General features: G+C 37.4%; 3 protein-coding genes across 3 annotated transcripts; all 3 read right to left on the bottom strand.

Annotated features, from left to right (window-relative positions):
- Positions 1 to 438: 438 nt before the first annotated feature.
- Positions 439 to 1,275, bottom strand: LOC125242780 (proline--tRNA ligase-like). The gene has a single exon (XM_048151719.1). It carries the CDS (start codon positions 1,273 to 1,275, stop codon positions 439 to 441), a length of 837 nt encoding a protein of 278 aa, XP_048007676.1.
- A 4,394-nt stretch (positions 1,276 to 5,669) lies between these two features.
- On the bottom strand, positions 5,670 to 13,541 carry LOC125224921 (mucin-5AC-like). The gene is made up of 6 exons (XM_048128441.1): positions 13,415 to 13,541; positions 12,410 to 12,471; positions 10,223 to 10,264; positions 8,155 to 9,312; positions 7,012 to 7,136; positions 5,670 to 6,404 (listed from the first exon to the last, which is right to left on the bottom strand). The coding sequence occupies exons 1-6, from the start codon at positions 13,463 to 13,465 to the stop codon at positions 6,346 to 6,348; spliced, it is 1,497 nt and encodes a 498-aa protein (XP_047984398.1). The 5' UTR covers positions 13,466 to 13,541; the 3' UTR covers positions 5,670 to 6,345.
- Positions 13,542 to 21,469: 7,928 nt separating this feature from the next.
- Positions 21,470 to 23,994, bottom strand: LOC125224922. The gene is made up of 5 exons (XM_048128442.1): positions 23,895 to 23,994; positions 23,405 to 23,457; positions 23,121 to 23,159; positions 22,603 to 22,701; positions 21,470 to 21,722 (listed from the first exon to the last, which is right to left on the bottom strand). The coding sequence occupies exons 1-5, from the start codon at positions 23,934 to 23,936 to the stop codon at positions 21,608 to 21,610; spliced, it is 348 nt and encodes a 115-aa protein (XP_047984399.1). The 5' UTR covers positions 23,937 to 23,994; the 3' UTR covers positions 21,470 to 21,607.
- Positions 23,995 to 24,637: the final 643 nt, after the last annotated feature.

The raw sequence follows: 24,637 nt of genomic DNA, 5'->3' as shown, positions 1-24,637 counted from the left end.
GAAGTTTTCAATTTCCTGGTCGTTCGAGTCTATGGTAGGTGCGTGGACTTGAATTATAGACAGAGTTGTGTTGTCGAATTTCATGTTTAGAATACATATTCGTTCTGAAATTGCTGTGAAGCTCTCTATATTACGTTTATATTTCTTTTTAACTAGAAATCCGACTCCATATTGGCCTTTGGTCTCGCCATAGGAGCAAAAAACATGTTCGTAGTCTTCTTCAATACTGTAACCCGTTCGTCTTATCTCTGATAGGCCAATGATATCGTATTTTATTCTTGAAATTGCTAATTTAAAATCGAGTAATCGTTCATTTGAGAGTAAGGATCTTGCGTTGTATGTACATATATGTATTTGTTGATATGGAGGGTTTTGGTCGTTCGTCCCCACGGTGACCGGCCGGCTTGGGGAACGTTGTGGAGGGGCCTCAGCTTGAAGTCATGGTGCAGATGGGAGTGGCATGGCGTTCGTATCAGTGGTAGAGTCATCAGAGGTGTGGGGCGTATGGTTGATGTGTCTTTTTACGTAACTGTCCATAGTAGAGTTCCGTGTTTTTTGGAACTTAATTGCAGGAGCTCGGTGTGTGTTATGAGACGCGTCTACTCTGTACTCTGGTGATTCTGAAAGATTTCTTTTATTTTGATTTCTATGATTATTGTTGTTCTTCTGGCTATTTGTTTGGTTGTTTTCTGGTAGTATTATTAATTTATTATATTTTATAAACGCCGTTCTTCCCTTTTCTCGTTCTTCCTTCAATTGTTTACTCAGTTTTTTTCTCTCTTCTAGCACGTCCGGAGGGAAATCTTCCTTGATATAGTATGGTGTTGTTGTTAGAGCTTTTTTATTTTTCAGGAGTTTAATTTTATTTATCATGGAGCTAAATGTGACAGTTACAGGCCGAACTTTTCCTTCCTGTGGCTTTCCTAATCGTTTCAAGTATTCTATACTGTCTTCTTTAATGATTATTTGCATATTGTCGTTTATGATTGTTATTAATTTATCCTGTAATTCCTCGTAACTTTTTTCGTTCTCCTCTATTCCAAAGAATACCAGATTTCTTCTCCTGGATATACGTTCAAGCTGTTGAATACGGTGCCCTTGGCTTTCCAGAGTTTTTTCTAGAGTGTTGTATTTATTCTTCTCCAAATTTTCAAATTTTATATCGATGTTGTCGTTTATTGTTTTTGGTATGCTATCTTTCATTTCCCTTATTTCTTTTGTCTGGTCGTCGAGTTTTTTCTGTAGGTTTTCGATTAATGCTGTTATTTTTTCCATGTTTGTTTTGTTCGAGTTCAAAATTCTATGTATTATACTGCCCTCTCTTGACGAGTAGTGAGAAAATCGATTAATGAATATAGTGGCGCCTCTGTCGGAATTTTAGTATAACTAAATTGGTACTTCTACTCGACGAGAGATGGCGCTGTTAATATGGACTTTTGGGTGGTAGTTTTATAATACATAAAAAATCGCAAGTTCTGATTTTAATAATTGTTTTGTAACTCTTGGCCTTCTTCTTGTTTATTTTAAACACATAAAAGTCACTTTTCACTCAGAATTTTGGAATGTTATTCGTACACAGTGCACAAACAGTATGTTTCTACCATAGAGGAATAAGTAAGGGAAGAGTTGTAACTCCATACATCAGTAAATGCGAGTTATTTGTAGTGACATCTATCGTCATTCACTCGTCAATCACGCGCCAACTAGCGTAAATTATCAGTACTGCTACTTGCCAATAGATGTCACGACGAACAAAAAGTCTATTGCTCAACAATTTTTAGCTAATATTACAATAGTATTAATCAGTAGTTTGCTTTCAATTACTTCAGCTTATAATATAAGGTGTAAACTGTTTTAATATTACATTTTTGGCACACGCAACACTGTCGGCACCTAGTGTCGAGTAGCAGTACTGATAATTTACGCTAGTTGGCGCGTGATTGACGAGTGAATGACGATAGATGTCACTACAAATAACTCGCATTTACTGATGTATGGAGTTACAACTCTTCCCTTACTTATTCCTCTATGGTTTCTACGAAAACACAGTCACTAAATGTCATTATTGTTTTTGCTTCAATTTAGCATAATCAACGTATTATCACTTCGCACTTCATGTTTTTCAGTAAAGTCCTGATTCACATTATGATTTAAATATGTTTTTAGTTTGCACAAGCATCAATTTTATTTTTAAACTCAAAAATAACACTCAGCTGATGTTGACAGTTGCACCGTACAGCGCCCTTATTTTATTTTTTATTTTATTTGAAATTATTAATGTTAAAATAAATTGATGAATTTGCCTTAACTTCATGTTTTACAAATAATATTTTCCTCGTGTTGGTATGGTGAAAAGTGTTATGTTTCGCTCGGTGGCTAATTTGTATTCCACATTCAGAACCACTCGCTACGCTCGCTTAAATATTGGAATCTCTCGCTTGCTCAGGTATCAATATCGGCACGAGCGTAGTTAACAACTTTGAGTTGTTCTACGGTTAATTTTTTTATACCACGTCGGTGGCAAACACGTATACGGCCCGCCTGATGGAAAGCGGTCACCGTAATCTATGGACGCCTGCTGCTATAAGTTTTTAAAGTTTCAAAATACGTTACTTGATAGCGACGATAACAGATAATAATATACATAATCAATTAGATTTATCTTCTAGATTAGATTTTTCTTTTAATTACGGAGTTCCTATAGCCAACTTCCAGCTCCATAATCAGACCAGCTCTATGTCATAATAGTATTACATTGTCATCCGATTTATACATACAGTCATACATGCTAAATTTCAGCTCAATCGGAAACCGAGAAATGGCTCAAATTTAGGTTGCAACATTTGACATATCCTAGCTTCTGAAAAACTAATTGATTTCAACCCGCGACCTCTGGATGGAAAGTCGCACCAACGCTTAACTAGTGCTTCGGGGATGAAATAAGAAATACACGCAGTATAAAAAAAGTGTATTCTATTAATATCTTATTGTAATACAGTACCATTATAACTAATGACAGTCAACAGTTTAAATGCTCACTTACAAATAACGCATTTTTATTTTTAACGACATCGACAACATAAACATATTTTCTCAATTTTTAACAATTAAAAACGTCTGATAGTGGTATTACATTTTTATATCAAAGGAAAAATCCTCCAGGGCCTTTAAAAGGTTTAGTTGTCTGTCGGTAGATGTCGCTTTGTGGCACACCAAAGTCGTTGAACCGGGACAAATAAAGAAAACAATGAAAATATTTTCAAGAGTCTGGAGAGGCTTCCTTAGCTCAATTGGTTTAAAGCTCTGGATTTTTTTTCCTTTAATATAGAAATACTGTAACAACTACCTTGGCACTACAAAAAACATTTATTAAACAAAAATAATAACCAGTTGACACAACCGACACATCATAAATATAAAAAACAAATATAAATTATATTTACATGGTTCAAATTATACATCTCATATAACATGCTTGCAATGTCCACAAAATATAGGTACCAAAAATATCTGATAAATAAATTATTGCTATAATATCTGAGTATTTACTCATAGATTCATAAAAGAAAAAAAAAACAATATAGTAACGTTGAAACGGTGAACATAAATTGCACGCACACTGCAACAGAAATCAGAATACACAAAAATAAGTCAAATTAGAATAGAAATAAGCCCCCTTATTCATAAACGTGCTCTAAAGTTATCAAGCCGATAAAGTTCGGTTGTTCCTTTCCGACGTATTGGTGTGATAGAAAAGGACAAACAAACTTTTTCGGCTTGATAACTAAGAGTAAGTTTCTGAATAAAGGGGATAGTATTTATTCCTTAACCAAATGTGATTTTAAAGATGTGTGCACTACCTTTTAAATTACAAATAATAGTACGGATTTTGAATAATAATTACCAAATCATAAATATTTATACGTGAAAAATGATTTGAAAAAAGAAAACTATTTCAAAATTAATTTTAACAGAAGGTGCTATATTAAACTGTAATTGGATTGGTTATAAAAAAAGTATTTAATTAATGAAAAATTATAATTTCAATAAAGTACCAACGTGAAACTAAAATAATTTATATCATTTACTTTCTACCAAGTTGTCAAAAAACAAGATCAAAACTCTAAAACGAATACAATTTTAGTTTATATATAAAACTCTTAGTTTTAATATCACTTTACCAATGAAACATTTATCCTATGCACCTAACGGTTTGTAGTTTCCCTAATAACAAATAAGCTTATTTTTCCCCGTATTTACCCATATCAAATTCCTACAAAAACTGTATAAGTAGGTAATTGTTAATGTTTGTATTTATATAAATGGTGTAATCATGAAACACGTGATATGGATATCGTTTAGGGAACTTCCCATTTTAACGATGTTTTATTATTCACATAAGCGACGCACGTCCTGAGACGCGGAACGGACGTCAGCGCCACGCCACCTGAATGTACCTAATTTAAAAAACGTCTCCTCAGTACATTTTGTATAGGAAGGACGTAAAACGCGCCCCCAGGCGACGCGTCAAGCGACAAGCGACGTCCCTTGCGCGTCCCTTGCGCGTCCTTCCTATAAAAAATGTACTGAGGAGACGTTTTTTAAATTACATTCGGGCGGCGTGGCGCTGACGTCCGTTCCGCGTCTCAGGACATGCGTCGCCTGAGTGGAGATGGTCTCTAAGAACTTGCGTCAGGCGAGGCGTATGAACTTATGAAGACAGATTTGGTGGAATTCGATATTCGGGATTTTTTTTTAAACACCCATACGATACCAATCGCCTCGCATGTCCGATCTCCTCCCTTTATCTATACAGGTACAATAATTAATGCTTCTTGGTGAACAATACGCAAGTTGCGATAGAGATAACTGTAATCGATACGCTATAAAAAGATTGTGCCCTTGGCTAGCGGCCCTCAGTGTTTTAAAAATTTAAATTTAGCCCTAAAAGCTTACAAAACATTACTGTTTATAATTTCAACATTGTTGTACATTGATTCTAGTGTATGTACGTTATAAAGTGTACTGGGCCTAACATGGTAAAAATTGTGATAACTATAATGAGCATATCTAATCATTATGTTCATTAAATATTATCGAAACCGATTTCCGTTCAATTCGTTAGCTTGAGGATTTCGTTTTAATTTGTTTATATAAATATATAAGGATAAATTCCTTTGTGATATTTAAATAACTTATACCTATAATTAATTTGTTGCTTCGCTATCTACAAATCTATATATATATAACTAAAACATATTAATACACCTATTTATAAAAAGGATGTTTTCAAGAAAAAAATACTGTGTTCTTCAAACTTCGGCACGGATGCTAAATTTGACGGCTCACTGAAAACAACTTCAAATAAGTAAATGATATCGATTTCATTTTTGAAGTACCGTCGTTCCTTACAATTTTCAATGAACGAGATTTTGTCTATACAGAGTGGGGCCTGTAACAAAGGCGAAGAATTGAACTGTAGGCTATTCTCCTTATGCTGATCAACATTTGTTCAGTGACTTTTAAAAATTATGAAGTCTTAAAATTTTTAATTTTTCATACAAAATAAATATTAGCTTCAATGTACGCCATTATTGTTGTCATTGACGTTGTCTGTCACACTTTAGACTTAACAGAATTCGCAATACATTACCTCTTAGAAAAAACTTTCAAGGGTGATAAAAATCAAAATACAAGTTATTTTTAAAAGTCGCCGAACAAATGTTGATATGATAAGGAGAATAGCCTAGAGTTCAATTCTTCGCCTTTGTTACAGGCCCCACTCTGTATAGTCAAGTTGGTCAAACAGAGACTAGAGTGTTTTCACTCGGACTCGTAAGTTTTTTTTTCGAGTTACATAATAGATAAGTGCTCCTAAGGAGCCTCCTTGGCGTACTCTTCAAAATCCCATACGAAGTTAGGCTAACCGTATGTCACATTTTTGACAGGTTGCACTAAAGGTACTTAGGGTAAGAAGTAAGTGTATTCTGACCCCCGTACCAATACCTCTATAAACTATATCACGGTATTACAATTGCTTACACGTACCGTAGCTAGATCTTCGCTCTTCTGTAGTAGTGCCACAGAGTCTAGCCACGTCTAGCGTTTAGGCGCTATTCAATATACCATTGCCGCGTTTGCTCCATAGTTGGTGCGGATTGAACAAACGCGGCAATTGTATGTGAATTGTTGGCAATTAATTACCTTGTCCGTGTAACAGCACCATTTCGATCATCATGTAGCTTCAACAATTAATGGCCTGGGGCCAAAATATTTTAAAACCTAATGTTTTCATTAAATATCTTAAACAGGCGTTTGTATTACAGTTGTTGAAATCCGTCGCTTCTACGCCGCGCTTGTAATTTGGTTGAGTGGTGTGGCCTCTGCAGCAGGCGGTGGTAGCACTGAAAAACAAAACATCAAGTATGTAAATTTTTATCTTAAGTACTATATACAGACAATACGACAATAAACGTCATATAAAGCTACGCTGGCCTCTATCCCTACGCTACTGCCTTAAGGTTTTAGGCCACTCGGTCAGTCGGTAGTAACCTTAACAAATTCTCTTACTTACATAAAATTACGCCTGTATTACTAAAAGAGAGACGCAGGGGACATGAAACTGCTCAAGTTTCAGTGCCATTCTGAGCAAATAACAGATTGGTGGCAACTTTGTTTGTATGACTGTTTGTTGCCTAAAAAAAAAAAAACTTGTTCGGAAAAAAACACCTACCATTTGGCTCGTTGGGTTGAATGGCATCCGAAACTTTCGCTATTACCAAAAATGTCAATCAATCTATCACGAATTGCTTTGCAGTCGACATAACCTAACAACAAAATCAAAATTTAAAAAAAAAACCCCGACATAGTGGACCGATTTTCATGAAACATATCTAAGAACACTTCCGAGCCCGACTAACTCAGCTTTCAAACAAACGCAAGGAGGATGATGACTCAAATATAAGGGTGATTCCCTTATGTTGATGGGTAAAAAAGTTACCAAATACTTACCGTAACTATTGGCTTGATGCCTAGTGTATATCATATAGCTGATCCAGATGATAATCCCGGCTAACAGGAGAGACAGCAACAGATATATGTAGATTCTGTAATCTGGCCGCGACCCATTGCCGGTTCTGCAAAAGACGAACATTTAAATGAGAAAAATCACATTTTTAAACTACTAACGACTAAGTACAGATGTTATAGTACATAATGGTTTTTCGACGTATTTTCTCGAAAAGGTTCGCAGTTTTCGTACTAGCACGGTCAGCGTTCGTAGTTCTTGTACTGAGCCTGACTGAAATAACATGATATGCTCTTGACTGACTACTTACATCACAACTTACGCCGTGGCTTGCGTGGGCGACGGTCGCACGACGGCGATGCGACGCATACGAAATCAAACCTTGTCGATATGGAAGTAGACGATGCGATGAGACTCGACGGCGACGGTCGCGCGACCGTCGCCCACGCAAGACACGGCGTTAATATTTAAAAGAATACTTCAGGCTAAGGGGCAGTTCTGTTCAAGCTTTGAGCCGACTCTTAAATTAATTTCTATGAGCTACAAATAAATCAAGATAATCATTTTTAGTCCACAAAATATAAGTTCAGACATCAATCGCAGTGAAAAAATTAACAGTGATCGACTCTGGCCAACATGGGACTCGAACTCACATCTTTGGATTGCCGGTTGCAATGGTTAAATTGGCAGTCCTAGACCATTTGACTTGACTTGATGGACATTTGATTGGCGGAATTGGTAACGCTCTTGGACGCGAATTGTAATGTGGTACGTTCCACAATAAAAAAGTGTAAACAAACATATTGATAAATTAAGATTTGAATTTTTGATCCAGATCAGCGCGATAATCCCATGATTGTTACATAACTTACATTAAATGAAGTTCCACCTCAATCGAATAATGTCTAAAAAGTGGATCTAACTAAACTAACCTTTAAAATATGAAGACACAGACTATCCGTTTACCGGCTTTGACACTTTTTGATGTTATTAGCGGGTATGGCGATATCGTCCGCCTAACGAAAGTCAATTAGCGCTTCTATTTTACTTGAAATGTCCTTTCCAGACCTACATAAGGATAAACAAGTTAAACAGCTTCTAACTTATGTTGCGAAACTCAGACTTACCCAAGTTTGCCAGTAGATGATGCTTCACTATGTTCTGTTGTAATTAAGTCGGGTTCCGTTTCTGTAGTTGAGTCAGGTTCTGTAGTGGAATACACGCTTGTGTCCGACATTATTTTCTTACGTGATATAGTATCTGTAGTAACAATTTCATGTTCCGTTGTGTCGGATGTCTTCTCCGTGGTACTTAATTTGCCTGTGGTTGATGTTTCGGGTGTTGTCTCTGGTATGTCCGTTGTAGTTTTCACTGCAGAATCTGTTGTACTAGTAATCCTCTTTGACTTGACACCCGTATTTATTACGCTCGCGAGTGAACTGGTAGTAGTTTCTGTTGAAGAATCTTCTGTAGTAGTAATCGTAGTAACAGCAGTTTCTGCGGAATAACCTATTTTCCTAAACATCGGGCTAATAGTTTCTGATGAAGGATCTGTGGTACTAATAATCGGGGTAGTAGTTTCTGTTGTACCAGTTTCTGTTGTACCCGTTTCTGTTGTACCAGTTTCTGCTGTACCAGTTTCAGTTGTACCCGTTTCTGTTGTACTAGTTTCTGTTGTGCCAGTTCCTGTTGTACCAGTTTCTGTTGTACCAGTTTCTGTTGTACCCGTTTCTGTTATACCAGTTTCTGTTGTACCAGTTTCTGTTGTACCAGTTTCTGTGATACTAGTTTCTGTTGTACCAGTTTCTGTTGTACCAGTTTCTGTGGTACTAGTTTCTGTTGTACCAGTTTCTGTTGCATAATTTGTTGTACCAGTTTTTCTTGAATAACCTCTACCAATACCACGACCTGTACCTGTACTAGTTTCTGTTGAATAATCTGGTGTAGCAGTTTCTGTTGTATAGTCTATTGTACTACCAACTGTTGGATCGTCACTCGCATTGGTTACGTGCGCGGGTGGAATGGTGACAGTTTCTGCTGAAGATTTTGTTGTACTAATAATCGGGGTAACAGTTTCTGCTACAGAATCTGTTGTGCTAGCAACCGTCGTTGACTTGTCAGTTGCAGTTTTGACGCTCGCCGATGGACCGGTAGTAGTTTCTCTTGTAGTTGACGTCCCGGGTTCAACAGTAGTAGTATCTTCTACTGTTGTAACACTTTTACTTTTTTTCGTCGCGCTTTCTTCTGTGGTTATGTATGCCGCAAGTTCATCTGGAGTTATGTATCTATAACAAATTTATTGAATAAAATTAAAGTTTTTTTTACATTAAATCTGGGCTTCAAGCACGTTTACTGCGAGTTGTGATCGAAAGACCCAAATAGTTTTAGCTATAACTATATAACAATTTCAAACGTGGTAATTTTAAACATTTTAATAGTTTCTGTTCAACGAGTTCCCAAAGAAACATTTTTGGAAATTTCTGTCACCATGCTAAAAAGAATTCCTCCTTTTACTAGTAACATGAAAGCAACTCCTATATTAAGAGTAGGTAAAATATCTTTCAACCGAATTCTTTAACCATGGAACATGGTTTTATTACTGATGTTAATTATAACCGTGACATCCACTTCCTTCCTGTTATTGAAATACAACCAATATATACCGACTAAGGATATCAAAGTTAATAAGTTAGGTATCCTGAAAAAATAATACTAGACAATACACAGTTTTGTGTAAAATAAGTCCATTACATTAATTTATATTGACCGGGAAACCTATTTGTGTTTGGCAACTAAAACAGAAGAACAAATATTACTTGCGCGTTAGCTAAAGGCTACTTGCCTTCTAGTCAAATTAGCTTCGTTTTAAGAACTGTCAAAACTAATTGTTAATATTAAATTGTGAGGACTGACGTCACGGTCAACTCGTTTACTTTATATTTTTCTCTTTGACTTATTATATATAAATACTGTTTAAAAATAACTACTGTCCATAATTTTTCTTCTGAATTATCTGGTGCATTATTTCATTCACTATATGAAATATTTTATTTTAAGTAAAGGAAAGTTGCCAGCGCCGTCACTGTTCCATACAATTGAACTGGGTTGCGGTCCGTCTGTCCTGGCCCTTATAGTTGGTATTTTCCAGTCATATTGTACGTAGTTTAGCCTTTTCATTTATTAAAAAAAACTTACCCTGCAGCTCTGCAAATGGCGTTCACATCCATGTTTATTACCCTGTAAAAAGTGTTAAATAAAATAAACATTACAATCAAGCGGTTATTTTGGGGTATAAAGTTCGTAATTTATTTCACAAGAAGCCTTTTATTGATTATGGAAGTTGAAACGTCTGCAACCAATGATTAACGTCTACAAGAATTCACAAGTGAAAAAATTACTGCCTTATGTGTAAGTATCAGATCAATTTAATTTAAGTATCAAAGGGAAAATTATTGTTTTAAAGTTTTTTGCATTGAGAGAGGTATGGAAGAAAAAGACATGCTGCGCTGACCCCAAGTACTTAGCTCAATAAACTCCCACATTCCTTCTTTATTTTGTTGTCTTTGGCATAATATTTCTAATATAATACGCATTCTAAATTACAAGATAGATCCTAATGGTACTCCCACACTTAAGACGTACTTACTTAGCTGGCGTGATAACCTAAAATGAGTTTTGGCCTCCAACACAAGAGCACGCCAGCACCACTTTGCTCGGTCTTGAGCGGTATCGCGCCAGCTTTCGCCGACGCCGAGCACACGGAGGTCTACCTCCACTCTATCCGCCCAACGATATTTTGGGTGACCAGCAGGACGGCGTCCAATCGATCTCCCCAAGTAGGCCCTTTTGACTGCCTGATCTTCCCCCATTCTCTCAAGGTGACCTAGCCAAAGGAGACGATGAGCCTTGGTTTCACCTATTATATTTGGTTCGGCTACTAATTTTTCAATTTTGGGATTTTTGTGGATTCTCTAACTGTCATCGTCCCTTTTACGGATCCCAGAATCTTCCCTAGTGCTAGTTCAGACACAGCGGAAACCACGCGGATCTTATTTTAATAGCATAGTACTAGACCATTCAGGCGTTCACACTACACCGCGCGGTTCTAGTGTGAACGTTCCAGTACTATGCTATTAAATCCGCGCGGTTGATCCGCGCGGTTTCCACTGTGTCTGAAGCTCTGAACTAGCACTTAATACCCTACGTTCTGTGATTAAAAGACTGTTCTCCTCCTTAGACGGCTAGTGACGTCATCTGTCATAGGCCAAAGGAAACAAAAGACTACGTGTATGCTATAGCATACGTGTCCGCGAACGTGTTAAGCTCCCACACTGCCTGTTATTAAGACGATACGGTATGGGTCAATTCTCCATACAAACGCTCTCGACTGTTTCCTCCCTGGTTTTTGAAGATAGAGCAATGTTTTTTTCAACACAGATTGTTATTATTTTTATCTGTGTCGGACCGTTTTGATTTTTTTGATATTCTGCCTTTTAAAGATTCTAGAGCCAATCAAAAATTTACAAAAACGGCCTTTTTCATTGTTGCGCAAAAAAAAGGTGTGATACTCAAGATTGGTAACAATTAACCAAAAAAGCTAAACGGTCCGACATAGACTATTTCATTGTTATTCAGATTCTCAAATTTCATTCCGATTGATTAAGTTTTGAATGAGGAAAGAGTCGAGAGCGGATTTTAAAGATTTTTTTTGAAATATCTTTTGACTGAGTTGTTCTTAATGGACAATTTTTTTTCGATAAATCTAGTTAATAACACTTGTATATTTAACTAAAATTCCCAAGTTGAAAGGGGGGCTCCTTTCCATTTTAGCATTTTCGCTACCGTATCCTCTTAATACCCTACGTTCTGTGATTAAAAGACTGTTCTCCTCCTTAAGCTCCCACACTGCTTGTTATTAATGGTATAATTATAATATAACCACAGATGTCATATAAACCATAGATCAAGCAAACGTATCTACTTAGCGTGTCAAATGAACTCAGTGAAATCCACTGAGTTGTCCGTCTTTAATCGCAGCTTGCAGCTTTCGGGCGTCAATTTTTGTGAGTTGAAGTCAACAAAAACATTAAAAATGCCTCGTTACATGATATTTAATTGCAACAACATAAAACTTATCAACACTCAAGGGCCTGAGACATATTTAAAATCACAGGCAAGTAACAACTTCAGTACAAAATCTGACACGCTCGGCCGCCATACAAATAAATGAACTCGTTTCTTCTATCTAAATCTAATTCTGTGAATATAACATTATGTGACAGGGACTTCGCGACGCCATTACTCTGTCCAGTCTGTCCTTGTCTTACAATGTTATATAACATTTATATCAGCCAGTGTTAGCACCATTAATAATTTGCTTACCCGACTTTCACCATAGTCATTGTTACGTTAAAAACTTTGTCATCTTCTGGAGCTGCATGAATCTGTAACATAATGAAAAAAAACTATAAATGACTGTTTAGAGATGTACCCTTCTTCATAAACGTTCACTAAAGTTATCAATCCGATAAAGTTCGTTTGTCCCTTTCTGTCACACAAATACGAAATGGGACAAACGAACTTTATCGGCTTGATAACTTTAGTGTAGGTACGTTTATATTTAGACTACCTAAGTAGCTGTGTTTTTCAAATTTTAAAGTAAGTACATCAAATGTCGATAATCGATACAAGTGCGGAAAGAGGAAGTTCGAAACAAGTGTTTCTTTGTGTGTATCGTACGACGTTTTTCAGTACAGATGCAACAACTTGAAGTTATTGTTTATTTGTAGCTTCAATTCACGGTAAACTGTGTGTTTTCCTGTAAAGGTATGTCATCCCTAAAATAATAACTTTATGTTTATTTATAGCTGAAATTTAGTAAACACAGTAAAAAACCAATGTATTTTCTTGTAAATGTATAATAATCATCGCTTAAATAATATTCTGTGTACTAGTATGTATTTTGAGCAAATGAAACGTATATCTCTTCACTGGTACAGTCAACCCATTATAATCCTAGGCCACTCTAGAACCATGTCGTATTTACACCGTGCTTTATTTGCTATAGAAGTCTGACTTTTGTTGTGAAAGGGTTCTACAGTGGCCTAGGATTCATATTGGTTGACCCTTATCAATTATTAAAAGATAGGTACCTACCACTACCTACGTCCAGGATATTAAAAGCGCAGTTCAAAAATGCCAGCAAAAATATGTCTCTCAAAAGCATTTCCTCGTTAAATAAAAAAATAAAAAAATGTGTGTATCAACTATGCTCTACTAAACATAACTTATATAAGATTGTGCATAAATATTGCAAAATGTTGTCCAAAACTTTGTTCACAAATGTTATCATGCACCGACAGATAATAATTTAAAAAAAAAACTTACATAAACCGCTCCAAAATAAAACACTGTAGACACAACCGCCCACGTCTTCATTTTTACTATAATTAAAAACCTAATTGTATAATTAAACTTATTATTCGCCCGTGAACTTGAAACTAAACCAATGCCAGGAACGGCTGAAATTCAAATGGTCAATTGACTGAAACTGAAAACATGCTCTGTGACCTACCGTGTAAAACGGTCAATTTGAACTTACATCTAACGTCGATATTGTACCATTTTGTTATCCCGCTCCTCCCGTCCCGCTTAGGCACTGGTCCCAGCGCAAACTAGTGAGCTATGAGCTGTCGTACTTATTTGAAGATCAAGTAAAGTACCTGTCTCCTTCAGTATTAAGGCATGCTTCATGAGAGTGTACAGGATGGTGGAAGACTGTTGCCACGTGTCTGGGGGTCGAGGGTCTTGGGCAGGTATCGGAGAGAAAACGATGCTGCTTGGTTCAGGTCTATATTAAAAGTGAATGTACTTATTCTAGTTATACAGTTTTAAGGGATTAGCATGACGTTATTACTATTGATAATACCGCCATCTATCGGCGGTATTGGGAACTTACATAACTCTTTAATGACCTATATCGACTGGGAACATGCGATCCTTGAGGTAAGCCATCTAGGATTCGGACTAGTATGTAAAAGTAATCATAGATGGCGCTGTCAACAGATGACAAGTTGACAAAGACGTTAGGTTCTTTAGATCCTGCTTAATACCCTCTTCGTATATTTTTCAATAATAACCAAATGATATCGTTTCGATATTTTATAATGTATGTTCGAATTGACACCGCGGCCACAGCACCAAAGGGAAAACCTACGCGGTTTCCGCTAAATTAGATAAAATTCGGTTTAAAATTAAATGTTACTGCTTTTATTACTCATACTTCATAAATGCGTGTTAGCACATTGTAAATATATTTACATATACATACATACATACATACATACATTAATGCATGTGTTCTCAAACGGGGTAACAGGGCACATGAAACTGCTGAAGCTTCAGTGCCACCCTTAACAAACTAAGGGGTTGAAAGAAAACAACGTTTTCTATTATAGCCCTCAACGCGTGACTTTGCCGACTTGATTAGCAAATATCGTCATATTTCAAACAAAATCTACATACTTACGTACGTAGGTCACACCTCGGGCACTGGCGATCAAATATATGAAAGAGGCGCGTTCCTAGCACACATTCTAAGCTCGTGTAGGTGAACGTGTACTATGCTTGTATGAGTGAGATATGACAGGTCGATTGTTCGCGTTTTTGACAGGCGGTAACTGCTCTCAGTTACCTGACAGTTACCAAAAAAGGCGGCAGGGGTTGGGCGGCACTTTCAGCGGGGAGCGGGAGTGGCCATACTGTACGATAGTACTCTTTATTATACTGTGCTTAGGTAATCAAATTTTAACAAATCATTTTCCTTAACCTTCCTCAAGGACCAGACCTTGTTTTTTTGTTAACTAGCATTGTGCTTAGTAATCATACTTTAATATTTTTCACCACACCCGCAAACTAATTGCACGCAGGTGGAGCGTGAGTTATAGAAAAATCGTTCTCCCAAGGGAATAATGAAATTTCTAGTACCTTAATAATTTTTTTTACATCTATTTACATATTTTTTATATTGCGAGTGTGATGAAAAACATTGTGCGTAACTCGGGGAGTATGAATATTACAAACTAGAGTCTTTAAATCGCTCCGGCAAGTCGTCGCGATTTAACTAACTCTCGTTAGTAATATTCAACTTCGTCCCCTTGTTGCACAATGTACTACCTTAGAGCGTGCGCAGACAGAGAGCGGTCTGGAGTTCTGCGTTCCGCGTTCAGAGTTCTGCGTTCTTTAGAATGTACCGAATCTGTAGCAACAACACACACATCGGGCAGTCTGCCCGCGGCGGTCAAAGTGGAACGCCGCGTTCTAGCGTTCTTTTCCCGCGGAGACAGAGAACGCCGGAACGCGGGGATGTCTGAGGTTGCAAACACAGAAAAAAAATGAATTGGTTAGGAAAAGGAAGGATTTCTGAGGTCGAATCTACGGATAGTACACGACGAAATGCTGTTATGTTTATTTTATCCTTAATAAATAATTACAATGCCCTAAAATTACAGCCAGCCTTTATTTTTTCTCAATTAATGAAACTATTCATCGACATGCGAATAGAAATATCGAATCGCTGTTCATCTGTAAGGAGAATTTAACAGGTGGAATTTTTGAGCAATAATTTTTCATAGGAAAACGAACTATTCAGTGACATGTTGCATGTACAAAGACACAAACGAAACTAGAACGCGAGAATTTGAACGCCGCCTGTGTGCGTTGGAACTCTTGAGCGGTCAACGGTCACCAGAACGCGGAACTCTGACAGAACGCAGACCGCTCTCTGTCTGCGCACGCTCTTATTATTGACCGCAGCGAAGCAAGGGCTACGTTTTAGCTCAAGCAATTTGCTTTAGTATGTCCAGATGTCTCACTCTACCAGGGGGGTTACCATGACGTGCTAAAGCCGTTTAGTTTAGGTTGAGAGAAAGGGACACAGCTATAGCAGTTACATAGCTCCGTCCCTCTCTCTCAACCTAAACTGAACGGCTTTAGCACGTCATGGTAACCCCCCAGGTCGCATTTCTCAACCGATTCGCGAGAAATTATGTGACCAGATTCTATGACTCAATTTTTTTTTGTAGTCCCAGATTTTGTAAATTGTCAAAAATGACAAAGTCTCGCGCCTTTACTTTAGCCGTATTGATATCTTAAAAGTCTTGTCTATTAGATACATGTATAATATAGAGTGCTCGGCAAAAAAAAATCGGACGTTTTAGAGCCATTCTCTACCAGTCAACCTTTGGGCAAAGCAGCGATGATTGTAGGCGGTGAATTAAATTTTGTTTTATAAGATGTAGTATAGTAATATACAAAATCTTTATACACATTATAATTATGCATGCATTTAATGCAATTGTAGCAGGAAATTAAATAAGCAACAAATAAGACATATATTATTGCATCTTGGAAAACCATCACGGAAAACATTTTGAATATTCTTTTATAATTAATGCAAATGATGTACTTTTAATATGAGAAAGGTGTCTCTAAAGAAAGTTAAGACTGTCATAAATGTCAATATTATAAATGGGAAAGTGTGTGTGGCTGTTTGTTTGTCCGTCTTTCAGGGCAAAACGGAGCGACAAATTGACGTGATTTTTTTAAGTGGAGATAGTTGAAGGGATGGAGAGTGGCATAGGCTAATTTCTGACTCTTTCTAACGCGAGCGAAGTCGCGGGCAAAAGCTAGTATTTTATATCGTAAACGAGACTGCGTGCGTGCGTGTCTTCAATACTAACGAGTGATTTTTGATCGGCTAGAGCCAATTCCGTGTCGATAAGTTTGGGGAAACCCTTAAAACGATACAGGAGGAGTCAATTCTCCATACAAACGCTCTCGACTATTTCCTCCCTGGTTTTTGAAGATAGAGCAATGATTTTTTCAACACAGATTATTTTTATCTGTGTCGGACCGTTTTGATTTTTTTGATATTTTTATTTTTAAAGACGCTAGAAGCCCATCAAAATTTTCCAAAACGGCCTTATTGATAATAGCGCAAAAAAGGTGTAGTATTCAAAATTGGTAACAATTAGCCAAAAAAACTAAACTGTCCGACACAAATTATTTCATTGTTATTCAGATTCTCAAATTTATTTACTATTGATTAAGTTTTAAAGGAGGAAACAATCGAGAGCGGAACCTAGATTTTAAAGATTTTTTCGCAATATCTTTTAATTGAGTTGTTCTGAACGGACAATTTTTTTCGATAAATCTATTTAATAACACTAATATATTTAACTAAACTTCCCAAATTGAAAATCTTTCCATTTTAGCATTGTCAATCCTGTAGCGTCTTAATCTTAGTTCGGTAGGGGCCGCAAGCAAGTAAAATAAAACGTCGAGCGAATCTGGTCCGAGACCACGGGGACAACGCCGTCCTTGAAATGTCGGAGGTTTGTTAAAAACTAACTTATACGCGATTATGTCCCGTTTACAATATGAATTTTCCTGTAACTCGTTTTAATTATTGCAGTATTTTAATTAGGTATTGGGTTTTTGGATAATATGACGGTTTTAATGGTTTCATTTTCCTTGTATAGATATGCTAGTCACTTAAATGTTATAAATATAACAGTTACCTATATCTCACTTAGTTACTACTTATAATATATAACTATTGTGAGACCTATATACCTAAAACTATTGTGAGGCTGCCTCGAGCAGATGGCTAGTGCTCGAGTAGCCCGACTGGCAGGGTCGCCATGAAGTGTACAGCGTTGGAGGCGTTACGGGAGAGTAGTGAAAGACGTGACTGTCCAGTGTAGAATCCTTTATTGAAGAACAACGGTTTCCCTTATATACTATGTAAGTTCTTTCTTCATGTGTAGTCATGTGTAAGATTGACCTTGACATAGAAAATGGAAAATAGAATTTTAATTAAATGAATATAATATCAAGTTACAGGTATAACGGATTACATATGCTTTTGTATTACAAGTTTATTGGAAATGCACAATTAATTATTATATTTTATTGTAGGCCAAGGTTAGCTGATGCAACCTACATACCTGTTCTTCGTAGGTGGTCCGTATGTGTGTGTGTACCTACACCTCATACCTACTTAATCTAAGTTGGTCAGTTAAAATATAATAACTATAATTACATAGGTACCTATGCAGGAAAATTTTTCGGTTATTTTTTATCAGTGACTAACGTCGTATATATTTTAATTTGCAAGATATTTAAACACTTTAAACAGCTCTTAATTAATGATAATACAAATAATTGGCGTAGGGATGTGACGACCCCATCGCTCATTGGTTTTACCAGTGCAATCAGTCAACGCAGGGCAGCTTGTGGCGAGCTGTTGGGGAACAGCGACCCCACGTACCCGAGTGCTCCTGGGGAGTTCTGTTACCCGTAAGGCCGTTTTCACATTATCCGATCCGATATCGGATGTCGGAAGGATTTCAATAGAAAAAATCCAAGATGGCGCCTGTAATGTATGGGATATCGGTCCGACATCCGATATCGGATCGGATAATGTGAAAACGCACTAAGGCGGGTGAGTGGGACAGTACTCTCTACCTTTGGCTTGCCTTGGCTGGCCGTCCAGAGTGGAGTCGTTAGGGCTACATGCCCCAAGGGTGGAAGTGAAAATTTGCATAAGACGCGAGTTGGTACAGTGGCTTAACAGCCACTGGGCAGAAAGCGGTGTACACCTCTCGACACCCTTGAGTTCTCACACCGGGTGTTGCCCTTGAGCCATCTTGGATGTCGCTTTTTGTGGGGGCCCATCTTGTGGGGACGAGTCACCGTCTGCCGGAAATAAAATTGGATACCGTTTTATTAGGCAGGCGTCCGGTTTTTTATCCATAGCCCAGTATTTAGTCCATCACTTTCATCAAAATAGACCAGTTCATTTTAGATTTCATTAACTCTCAAATAGTCCTTACACCCTGGCGGGTGGGTGTTGCTTCTGCGTGTGTCCCATGATACGGGCAAGGGCAACATCCGATCGGTGTACCCCTTACATTTCATTAAAGTGTCGAAAGGGCCTCTACGCGTTGGCTTCGGCCCCGCGCACGCCTCCCAAAGGTCCGGAATACCATTTGATTGTTCCGTGATGGGAAAGACATACAAATAAATTCTAGGCCTGGTTAATTTATCGCCCGTATTAGTTTTACAGACTGTATTGTACCAACCTAGCAACTCACTGCAATAGTTATATAATTTCGTTTTCGTTCAACCTCTAGTTGCCAAGAGTGACGTTGAATCATGGGCAGTTTTGTGTGCCCTGCCTACCTCTTTGGTCATACAGATGTGAGTTCGTGTATGTATGAAGGCTAATACAGTCCTGAGCGTAGATATACTTAGTAATAACACAGAATGTATAAAAGTACAAGTATAGAAGGCTCACTCTCAACAATCTGTCAACGGACTGCGTGCGACATTATGTTCTATTGCGCAGCGTGAAGGTTGTCAAACTTTATGGGCCGCGAACTCGCGACCGTTGAAATGTACGGAAGAAACGCGGAGTGAGCCGCCCCTGGTAATAATATAAGGCGTCGGCAAAAGACCGCGTAGTAAGAGTGTGGAACAGTTTGCCCGAAACGTAATAGGAGCACCAACAGTGAACATTTAAAAACAGATTTGAACAACACAGATTCTTAAGTGGACAAAACACAAGTGCAGGACATTGATGTGCAGATATCAGCTATAAGCTGCCTGTGCATTACTAAATAATAATAATAAATAAGCGCCTGGTTTGCCGCTCTAAATTTGGATAAAGTTAGTACCTAGCAAATATCGTCATATACTTTTGTTACAGGGCCTATACTTATTTAACTTCAGGTTCTAAAATAATCGTAAGTTGTTTATGATGACCAGCAACGCCATCTATCGAGAGGTTGGCATTACTATAGTTGGTATCATTAGAATGGTATTTTAACGGACTTGTGCTACGATTTTGCAATTTATGTAGTTTGGCAGAGCATAGAGTATGTCATAATATATGTCTGACGAAACTAGGTCAGATATTCCCAAAAAGTTTGGATCACGTCTTCGATTTTAATAAAAATTGGTAGGCTGACAGAGTCCATGATGCTGAGTAACATCCTTTTTTGTTACCAGAGTTCTATACATTTTCGGTAACAAAAAAGGAAAGTTTCATACTTAACTTCATGGGACATTTTGGGGAACCTGGTGGATCTTGTTCAGCATCATGGACTTTATCAGCCTACCAATTTTTACCAAAATCGAAGACGTGATCCAAATGTAGGTACAAACTTTTTGGGAATTACTCAGGTGGACTCTGTAATATCATAATAATATTATGAGTGAGTGTGCATTTGAAAACGTCCCACTTCGTCGATTGCTATAAAGCCGCTTTGTCAGTTTATTCATATAAAGATACAAGTAATTCTCGCCTTTATAATGGTAACCGACAAAGTGGGACGTTTTACTAAACACATTCACTTAGGTATGACGAATCCTGTGCTGTGGAAATGCGTTCAGGAGGGCAATTTTTGAATCTCGCATACGAGGTTTTGTCACTAAAATACCGGTTGAAAACGGTGACTTGCTTATTATTTTCAGTGACAATTTTCTGAATTCGAACGCGTGAGACTCAAAAATCGGCCCGCAGTACGCATGTTTTTTTTTTCAATTCATTCCTAAAATATATAAATATGTTTCGCTTTAGATTATATTTCCGAACTTAGTACTAGCAGTCAAATGCCACTTCAAATCGTTACTGTTTAGCACTGTTTAGTCTCAACTTTTGATCATTGACAGTTCTTCTTTGACATCCTATTTCTATGGAGAAGCCCGTAAAGTGGATTTAGATGACGGTTTATATTTATTGAATAAGAATAAATGACATTTATTGAAGAGAAAGCTTTTTATTAAATACATTTAATCGTTAAAATAAGCCTAAGTTCCACATAAAAAATAATAAGCCATTTAAAAATTATAAAATACAAAATAATTGTTTATAACGGGACAAAGTTGTTGTTTAACCGCACGTGCCAATATTGATACCCTAGTGAAAGATTCCAATATTGAATCGCGAACGTAGTAAGTGTTTCAAAAACTGGAATCTTGAGCGTTGCGAGGGTTTCAAGGCACAAAAGTTAAACAAACTTTGCCACTGAGTGAAACATACATTTTTTCATCACACCAACACGAACAAAATACTGACTATAAAACATCAAACTAAATCAAGTCCATCGATTTATTCAATATTTATTATTCAAAATCATCATTTATAGGTAAATTCTACCAGCCAGCATAAGACATGAAGTTAAAATTTGTATGAAATTACTTTGCACTCTTATGGATAAAATGAAATTTTGCTATCTGTTTTCGAATACCAGTTGGTGTGGTGAGAAATTTATACCTCCCGGGTGCAAAGGTGCCCATCACGGCCCAGCCACGACATTGGTCTAAGCGCGACAGCGGTGAGCGGCAGCCATACATTGGAGCGAGACACAACGATGGGACTTTTCATTCGCACGTATGGCTGCCGCTCACCGCTGTCGCGTTTAGACCAATGTCGTGGCTGGGCCGTCAGAATTGCCGCATTACCACGTTGTATAGCGATGGTCAACCTTTGCACCAGGTAGAATATTTACAATATTATTGAGTTTTCTGTTTCTTATAGAAGTATTGTCCTAAGAAGCCCAAAAGGATCACGCCAGCGATAACCCCGATTACTGTCAACACGATGTCAGCTGTGGACATCTTTTTGCCTCTGAAACACAGATATTAATTGACTTTTAAGAGGATACTAATAAATAAATGAATATTGGGGGACACCTTGTACACAGATCAACCTAGCCGCAAACTAAGCAAAGCTTGTACTATTAGCTGCAAAAGTGCATGGAGAAATGAAATGATGAATGAATTCATTTATAAATTTCTTTCTTTCTTTCTTAGGAAACATCCATGATTCGGGAACAAATATCTATGTTCACAGTTTCGTTTTCTTTCAACCCCTTATTTGCCAAGAGTGGCACTGAAGCTTTAGTAGTTTCATGTGTTCTGCCTACCCCTTTATGGGATACAGGCGTGATTGTATGTATGTATGTATGTATATCTATGTTCATCATACAAATAAGTGCCCTAACCGGGATTCGAACCCAGGACCATCGGCAGGACCAAACCGGGTCACTATCGACTAGGCCAGAGCGGTCGTATGATTGATAATTATGAAACAAGATTTTATGCTGCGGAATACAGTATCGAGACAAACCTCGATGGTTTAGCGATGCTTTTTAAAATATTATATGTAATTTGTGGTGTTTAAATAAATAAATAAAATAAAAAAGATGCCATATTATATTAGAAGAAAAATAGCCGGAAGGAATCCGTACTGTCTATCAGTGGCGGCTGGTGAAAATTTCTGCTAGATAACACTGAGCAAAAAGAAACCTACCTTAACATTAAGGTACTTTATAAACTGAAGTAGATACCATACACTAAAGAAAAAGTGATTAAGCCCACTGGTGGCGAAGCCGGGAATCGAACCCGGGTCTCCAGCTAAAGCGGCTGACGTCGTGAATAGGTAGACGTTTGACGGTTGGTGCAACTAGCCCTAAGCCCCATTTGTATGTGTAAAATGTTTAACTTACGTGGATGGTCCTGATATGGGAGCGACGGTAGGTTCAGTTGTCGGTTCGAGTTTGGAGTCATTGGCTGTAGTGGGTATAGGGGTCGGTACCTTAACAAACCTGCAAGAAAATATAAGATACTAAGCTTTTTTCCGCGACTTCGCTTCGCGTTATAGGCTACTTTTTGTCTCTTTCTAACGCGAGCGAATCCGCGGCCAAAAGCTATTTAATAATATATTTTGGTTCTAGTAAGTAACCGTTTGGATGCGTGGTTCACTTTCTCCATACAATGAATATAATTTTATTCTCCGTGGCGTTTTCTAGTTACGCGTCACCTTTCTGTGCTGAGCAGGTGACTGGCCTAATTGAGCGTTTCTTTTCTTTTATCCACTTTTTTTAAATGTGATAATTTTAATGTAAATTATCACATTCGTGATTCTGAGTAGAACTGACCTAAAATTCACTAAACTTAAAAGAAAGAAACGCTCACTTATCATTTTTTGTACTTTTACAAAATAAAAACATAATTTTATACATACCCGGCTTTTGTGCATAAATCATCAGTCGGCATTGACAATCTGGAAACAAATTCCTTTTTAATATCACAATTTTTTTATTGTCATGTTTCATTGCTGGGAAAAAGGTTTTCTGTTTTAAATGATTTTTTTTTGACACAAAAATTCATATTTTTCGATATGACCTGACTATATCAAAAGCTGACACATTCAAGTTATAATCAGGTTGCTTTTATATCATATACCCTTTCTTCGATGTGTAAGCGAGACAGTACTATACCTATACTAAATTATACTTAGTTACTTACGATTGTCCATTGATTTTGGTTGGAATGACATCTTCGGAGACAACTCTAGAGATCTGTGAGACAAATTTAAATTTTAAAACAGCGTCTTAAACGGCAAAACACAGCGTCTTGTAACCCAGCCTTTTTTTAAATATATGCATACATACATACAATCACGCCTGTATCCCATAAAGGGGTAGGCAGAGCACATGAAACTGCTCAAGTTTTAGTGCCACTTTTGGCAATTAAGGGGTTGAAAGAAATCGAAATTGTGACATTGCAGTGACAGGTGGCCAGCCTCTACGCCACAATTTAACCCATATCCTATAGTCAATACATATATAAACTCACGCCTGTATTGCCAAAAGGGATAAGCAGAAGACGTGAAACTGCTAGTCTCAACTATCAGTATCACTCTTATCAATTAAGGAGTTGAAAGGAACACAAAATTGTGACTAATGATGTGACTATAGTAAACAAATATTGTAGTATAAAATAAATAAAAACTTACCAAAACAGCTAAAGCAATGACGAAAATGTGCGCAGTGTACATTTTTATTAATTAAAACTAATTATTTTATGATAAGCAATACGTACTGAGCTCGCGATTGTTGAAATGGAAATAATTCGTTTTCCTGTAACGTTATGATAACGCCGACTAATGGCTATACACTGTGTAACATAAGGAAACCGAATAATTGTAACAGCGTATTCCTGATCAACTTTGCCCCCATGTGCGGTTAAACAAATTTGCCCCCTTGTAAAACAAATGATTACTCCATCATCATTGGCCACAGCATCTTTCTCGCACATAAGTTCCGAAAAACTCATTGGTACGAGCCAGGGTTCGAACCCGCGACCTGATTGAAAGTCGCACGCTCTTACCGCTAGGCCACCAGCGCTTCCTATAGGTTGCTATAGGTTATTTGTATAAACAATTTATAATGATGTAATGAGCCTAGGACAGGGATAATTAAGTGGCTTACACGAAAGGAGGCTTATGCCACAGTATAATAAAGTGTATTTATTTATTTATTTAAACTTTATTGCACAATTGAAAAAAAAAGTACATATGGCGGACTTAATGCCTTAAGGCATTCTCTACCAGTCAACCATAGGGCCAAACAGAAATTCGCGAATGTGGGTGCAGTGAGAAAAATAAATTTAGAAAGCATGACAAATATAGCAATATTATTTACAAGAGTACTGTTTAAGCAACAGATCATATCGTATAGTATGGCCACTCCCGCTCCC

This window comes from Leguminivora glycinivorella, chromosome 3 (genome assembly GCF_023078275.1).
Source record: "Leguminivora glycinivorella isolate SPB_JAAS2020 chromosome 3, LegGlyc_1.1, whole genome shotgun sequence".
Classification (NCBI taxonomy): domain Eukaryota; kingdom Metazoa; phylum Arthropoda; class Insecta; order Lepidoptera; family Tortricidae; genus Leguminivora; species Leguminivora glycinivorella.
This window is presented reverse-complemented; position numbering and strand designations above follow the sequence as displayed.